Source organism: Kryptolebias marmoratus, linkage group LG18, assembly GCF_001649575.2.
Source record: "Kryptolebias marmoratus isolate JLee-2015 linkage group LG18, ASM164957v2, whole genome shotgun sequence".
In the NCBI taxonomy this organism is placed as follows: Eukaryota; Metazoa; Chordata; class Actinopteri; order Cyprinodontiformes; family Rivulidae; genus Kryptolebias; species Kryptolebias marmoratus.
The window spans coordinates 14,300,449-14,307,114 of NC_051447.1; the positions used below are offsets into that span (position 1 = coordinate 14,300,449).

Genomic DNA, 6,666 nt, shown 5'->3' on the forward strand with positions numbered 1-6,666 from the left:
ATCAAATACAATTCCAATCAGGAAGGAGGGCGTGTTTTGGTGTCTGGATATGTGCCAAGTTGTGCGCACACAAACTCATCCAGACAAATTTCGCAACGTTTTCTTTTTGGGTTTCTCTTTCACTGCTTAGTGTAGATAAAATGTATGTCACTTAGCAATCCTACTTGGCCTTCACAAACAAAACTTACCTTTACTGACCTTAAAATAAAAAGTTCAAAACTGGTAAAACTTCAGGCATTTTAGTTTGTTGTAAAATGAAGCTCCATCAGTCATTTTCATTTTCAGGTAAACCCCATCTGTTTCTAGGAGCTCCATCAGGTGTTTCTCATGCTGCATGCATGCAGACATAAACTTCATGTCTTTATATTTGTGTCTGTGCATCGAACTCAAACACACTCATTCACCTTGCTCTATTAGTTCACAAATAAAAACAAAAAGACTTGATTGTTCAAACGCAAGATGATAATTTTTCCACTGTTCTCACCTGCAGGAGGACGGAGGGAATGAGTTGAATAAAGCAGTGTTATAATTCCTTACTTTTTTCATTTTTTATGTTCAGTGTTTTCTGTTCAATATACATAGTCATTTTTCATTTTTGTTTTGTTTTCCGGTTATCTATCATTGTTTCCCTCAGTGATCTCTAGTTTCAGCTCATTTCCCATCTGTCCTTTATATGCTAGTTAGTCCAACTATTCTGTAATCATCCCTTCCAGCTTACATATAGTCCACTATGCCATTGTACTGTTTCCTTGGTCCTTATCTGTATATGTACTGTTGGCTCGCTCCTCTGTAGTTTCAATTGCCCTTGTCAACCATTTTTATTATTGAGTCTATAAACCGGGTTGTGCTCCTGCATTCAAATGACCTTATCTGTTTTGTCAGGTCTCACTTAAAGCGAAAATACACAATTCTATCCAAAAACATTATTGCATCACAAAGATATGCATATGTTCATCCACAGTAAACAGCTTTGTTGGACAACAGTTTTTAAAATGAACCTTCTGAGCCATTTATAAGAAAATATTGTAACTACTAACTGTCAGGGAGGGTGGTGGTGGACCGAAGATGGCTCATGGTGTTTATTCAGCAAAGTAAAACAAAGAAGCCATGAAGGCAGGGCAGCACCAAAGTCCAAGTGTCCAAGACAGGACAGAGCATGCAGAGCAAGGTGGATCTGGTAGAAAAGCAGGGGAGTGGAGCGGATTAGTGATAATTACAGGTGTGAGTAGCAGAGTGGTGACAGAACTGAGGAGGACAATGACTACGGGGACAAAAAAAAACTGAACTGTCAGACTAAACTGGTAACAGAATACAAATGGCTAAGGATATTTAATAAATCAAAAACAATCAGGCAGCAACAAACAGAATAAATGAAACATGCTGACACTAACAACTGGATCAGCCAGAGATTTTGCAGCAGACAGAGCAGACAGTTTTCCAAATGAATACAGTCATATATGAAAAACAAGAAGAGCTTATTGTCTGCATAAAGCTTGGTTTTGTTAATTGACATGTTGGCTTTAATTCAAGGCTCTGGATGCAATATTAATTGCACAACCTCCTGTAAAATGTAGGCACACTGAAGCCAACTGAAATGTTGGGTATGTGTTTGTAATTGCAGTCAAACTGCAGCTTCATGGGTGAGGTTTTGGGTTTTTCCTTGTGTTTTTCTTGGTTTTTGTTCGTTATCTTTGTTGGTTTCATTTTTGTGCTTTCTCTGTTTCCTGTGTTTTTCCATTCTCCCTCAGTCTGCACTTGGTTTTCTGCCATGCCCACCTCCACCTGTCAGCAATGATTATCACACACCTGTGCCCACTTACTCTTGATCTTCTGTGTTTAAAACCCTGTCATTTACTCCCCTTCTCTGCTGGTTCATTGTTCTTTTCTGTATGTTCCTGGTCATGTCCTGGTTGTTCGGTTCCTACTTGAGTTCTTAGATTTAGTTTTTGCTTTGTGTTGCTGCCTTGACAGCCCATTGTTTGGCTTATCGTTTTGTTTAATTAATTAGTTTCTTTTATATTATGAGTCTGCGCTCTGGGTTTGTCTCCATCACCTCCAATCCTGATATAATGGGGCTCACAGCAGAGAATATTGCTTAATAGTTCAAGTTTCAGTGCTGAAAATCACACAAGTTAATTAAAACAAAAGGTTCCTGGGAAGATTGTTTTACCAAAAGATAAGAGAAACAGGAAAACCCAGCTTGTTGATTTTTAACAATTTTATTACAAAGAAATACCAAGCAGAACATCTCAGGGTTGAAACCGTTTCAAGCAACAGAATTTCTCACCTCAGACTGTAGAAGGACTTTTTAAATAAGCTTATCAGCATAGCCACCAGGTTTATCAGAACTGGAAGGTCATATCACTTATGAGCATTCAAATGTTCACATGAAATGTGAACAGATATACGCTATACATGACAATTCTGTCAACTTTATGAAGACATCTTAAAAAGTAACCGATAAATCTTATTTTCCCACATCAAAATATATATATTTAAGATTATAGTCTTTAGGCACCTATATTTTTGTGTGATGAGAACAGTTTTGGGTCTGGCTATTTCATTTTAACTGATACATATTGACAAATAACAACTAACAACTATTTACATATTGATAAATAACAACTATTTCCAATCTGATGTTCTTGACCCCAGATTTCTTCCATGGGCGTCACCGTTGTTGACCTATTTTCAGTCACTTTTTGTAGGTAAACAAATGCATGTAATAGTTGGCAGTCATTCACAAATTTTACTTAGTTTTTTCCAATTTGAGGACACATTAACCATCAATATGTGGAATTTGTTTCCTTTTTTATGAATTTAATTTGATCAGTCTTTATGACTTTTCAATGAGTACCTTTAAACATATTTACACATTCATCCTCACAAATAAAACAAGCAAGGAGAGTGTGATAAGAAGATGGAAGGAGTACTCTGAGGAGCTGATGAATGTGGAGAATGAAAGGGAAAGAAGAGAAACTATGGACCAGGAAGTAGAAAAGGTTAGTAAGGATGAAATCTGGGAAGCTTTGAAGAGGATGAAGAAGGGGAAGGCAGTAGGACCTGATGACATACCAGTGGAGGTATGGAAATGTCTAGGAGAGATGACAGTGAGGTTTCTGACTTGATTATTCAATGGCATTTTTGAGAGTGAGAGAATACCTGAGGAATGTAGGAGAAGTCTGTTGGTGCCAATCTTTAAGAACAAGGGTGATGTACGGAGTTGTAGCAACCACAGGGGAATAAGGTTGATGAGCCACACGATGAAGATCTGGGAGAGAGTTGTGGAAGCTAGACTTAAACAAGAGGTAAGTATTTGTGAGCAGCAGTATGGTTTTATGCCAAGAAAGAGCACCACAGATGCCATCTTTGCTTTGAGGATGTTGATGGAGAAGCACAGAGAGGGTCAGAAAGAGCTTCATTGTGTTTTTGTGGACTTAGAAAAAAACAACAACAGGGTGTCGAGGGAGGAGCTGTGGTGTTGTAGGAAGACATCTGGATTGGCAGAGAAGCATGTTAGACTGGTACAGGATATGTATAAGGAGCCACACGGAGCAGGACAGTGGTGAGGTCCACTGTAGGAGTGACAGATAGCTTCAATGTGGAGGTGGGAGTGCATCAAGGATCAGCTCTGAGCCCCTTCTTGTTTGCTCTGATGATGGACAGACTAACAGATGAGGTCAGGCAGAAATTCCCGTGGACTATGATGTTTGCAGATGAAAACGTGATCTGTGGTGAGAACAGGGAACAGGTGGAAGAGAAGAGGTGGAGTTATGCCATTGAAAGATGAGGAATGAAAGTCAGCCATAGGAAGAAAGAGTGCATGTGTGTGAATGAGAGGGAGGCAGATGGAACAATGAGGCTACAAGGAGCAGAAGTCACAAAGGTTCAGGACTTCAAGGACTTAGGGTCGACTGTCCAGGAAAACGGGGAGTGAGGTAAAGAGGTGAAGAAGAAAGTCCAGGCAGGATGGAGTGGATGGAGAATCAGGAGTGATCTGTGACAAAAGGGTGGCAGCAAAGGTCAAAGGAAAGGTTTACAGACAGTGGTGAGAGCAGCTATGTTGTATGGTTTGGAGACAGTGGGACAGACAAAAAGACAGGAGGAGACAGAGCTGGAAGTGGCAGAGCTGAAGATGTTGAGGTTTTCCCTGGGAATGACAAGGATGGATAGGATTAGAAATGAGGTCATCAGAGGTACAGCACAGGTTGAACGACTAGGAGATAAAGTTAGAGAGGCCAGACTGAGGTGGTTTGGACATGTGCAGAGGAGGGACAGGGGGTATATTGGTAGAAGGATGTGAGAGATGCAGCTACCAGGAAAAAGACAAAAAAGAGATCTATGGATGCAGTTAGAGAGGACACGGATGTAGTCGGAGTGAGGACAGAGGACACAGAAGATTGAGTTAGATGGAGGAGGCTGACTCACTGTGGCAACCCCTGAGAAGGGAACAGCCGAAAGAAAAAGAACATCCTCACATCCATCCATCCATCCATTTTCTTTACCCGCTTCTCCATTTCGGGTCGTGGGGAGCTAATGCCTATCCCCAGCAGTCACTGTGCGAGAGGCGGAGGACACCCTGGGCAGGTTGCAAGTCTATCACAGGGCCACATAGAGACTAACGAGACAAACAACCATTCACACTCTCACTCATACCTAGGGACAATTTTAGAGTCATCAATTAACCTAACATGCATGTTTTTGGTCTGTGGGAGGAAACCGGAGTAACATCCTCACATATAAAAGTAAAATCAAGAAATCATGTATACAGTACCAATAGTCTGGAGCCTTTATGATGCAGCTGTAGTTTTCTGTTCTTGCTTCTGAACCAATGAAGTATATTCTATAGACATGCTATCAAGTGACTTTGATGAGCAGACAATGCAGCCATCTTAAGGAAATAATTCATTTCAAACTTTGCCCTCAGGAGTACTATAATTCCTTTGCATTGCACAGTGTTTGCTGCATAAAACATCACAAAACATGCCCAGACAGCATAACATTTCATCCATAAGAGTTTTATTTATATATATATATATATATATATATATATATATATAATAACAAGGCTGTTTAAAAAGGAGGAGACTGAAGGACAAGAATCTCATCTCCGAGGAGTTCAAAGCAAAGCTGGAGTCACTTGCAAGTAGGTCACTAAACGGGACATAATGATGCATATCACATAAAAAATAAGAGGTTAGGTCATTGCATATTATATTACATATCTACTCAGTATACAAATATTAGTTAATGTGATCTCTTATCTTACACAGAACACATTCAAGTGACCCTGTAGCCTATGCTACTAAACTCTTTATTATTTTATTATAAACTTTTAAAACTTAATTTTTTATGTTTTTTATTATTGTGTTTAAAGATTTGTACAAGTCATTTTTTTAAAAATATGCAGATGATAGAATTTAGCAGGTATCAGAAAATCAACAGTTACTACATCTAAAATCTGTTGGGGTTTTTTTCCATTTAACATATTTGTGTACTCCTGTAAAGCGTCTTTGAGTATTTAAAAAAGCGCTATACAAATAAAATATATTAATATTATTAACAGGTGGTTAGAATCTGTTGACGGATCACCAGGCTGAATACTCTGAAAGTGAAGACTCAAGAATCACCAGATGATTCCAGGTGTGCAAATTGAGTTTGATTAACACGAAGGATACTATAAATATGATAACTAATTCCTGATTAATGAGTTTAGTTCTTCAATAAGGTATTCAGAGGCTGGATCATGTGTTGCAGCAGGTTTTTAATGATTTTATTAATTCATTTATGTATTTATTAAAGTTGTGATGTTATGGATGAGTGCAATCTGTCTGTGCAGTGTTCAAGGTAAGTTTCTCCCAAGGGAGACGAATAAAGAGATTTTGTCTTTTTTTTAATCCTCAAACTCTTAGTTAACAGTTCCTACACCATCAGGCAGAAACATGTTACCAGATCACACTCTTCATCTTAAAAAAAAGTCTGTTTGTCAAAAGTTGACCAAGTTTTTACTGTTCAAAGGTCAATAACTTCTAAAATTGACAAAGATCAGCTAATTAATTTTGATGCCTTAAAAAAGTAAGACATTCACTTGATCTCTGTTTTTGCTTTTACTTCTAAAAAGCGTGTCACTGTTCTTATTGTTCACAAACCTTTTTAAATGATGTTTAATTTTCTTTTTTTTTCAGTAGTCTGTCTGAAAAATGCTGATTTTATATCTTCTGCTTTTATCATTGCTTGTTGTGTACTTTTGTTGCTGCCTCTTAACCAGGTTTTTATTATTGTTATTACCTGTTAAATTATTGGTTATTATTATGGATATTATTCCAATAACATATATATATATATATATATATATATATATATATATCTGTGGTCTTCATTTCCTCCTTTGGCCAGGTAATTATTCCTGCAGGGTATCTGATTACTGGTAAGGCATAGCTGTTTATCGCACGAATCTTGTTCTTGCCATTGAGCTGGCTTCTCAGGACTTGCCTTATTCGTTGGAGGTATTTGGCTGTGGCTCCTTTCCTTGTCCTTCCTCATCAAGGTTGCCATTTGCTTGTGGTATTCCCAGGTACTTGTAACTGTCCTCAATGTCTGCTATTTTTCCTTCTGGGAGTGAGATCCTTTCTGTGTGGATGACCTTCCCTCTCTTTGTAACCATCC

The 6,666-nt window shown here is 38.4% G+C and overlaps 1 protein-coding gene across 1 annotated transcript in view; it reads right to left on the bottom strand.

Annotated features, from left to right (window-relative positions):
* Positions 1-6,493: 6,493 nt before the first annotated feature.
* Positions 6,494-6,666, bottom strand: part of LOC112450466 (tetraspanin-33-like) — a 3,794-nt gene continuing 3,621 nt past the window's right edge. Inside the window, exon 8 of the mRNA XM_037981376.1 lies at positions 6,494-6,652. Coding sequence (XP_037837304.1) covers positions 6,494-6,652 — 159 coding nt within the window. The remainder of the gene's footprint in view (positions 6,653-6,666) is intronic.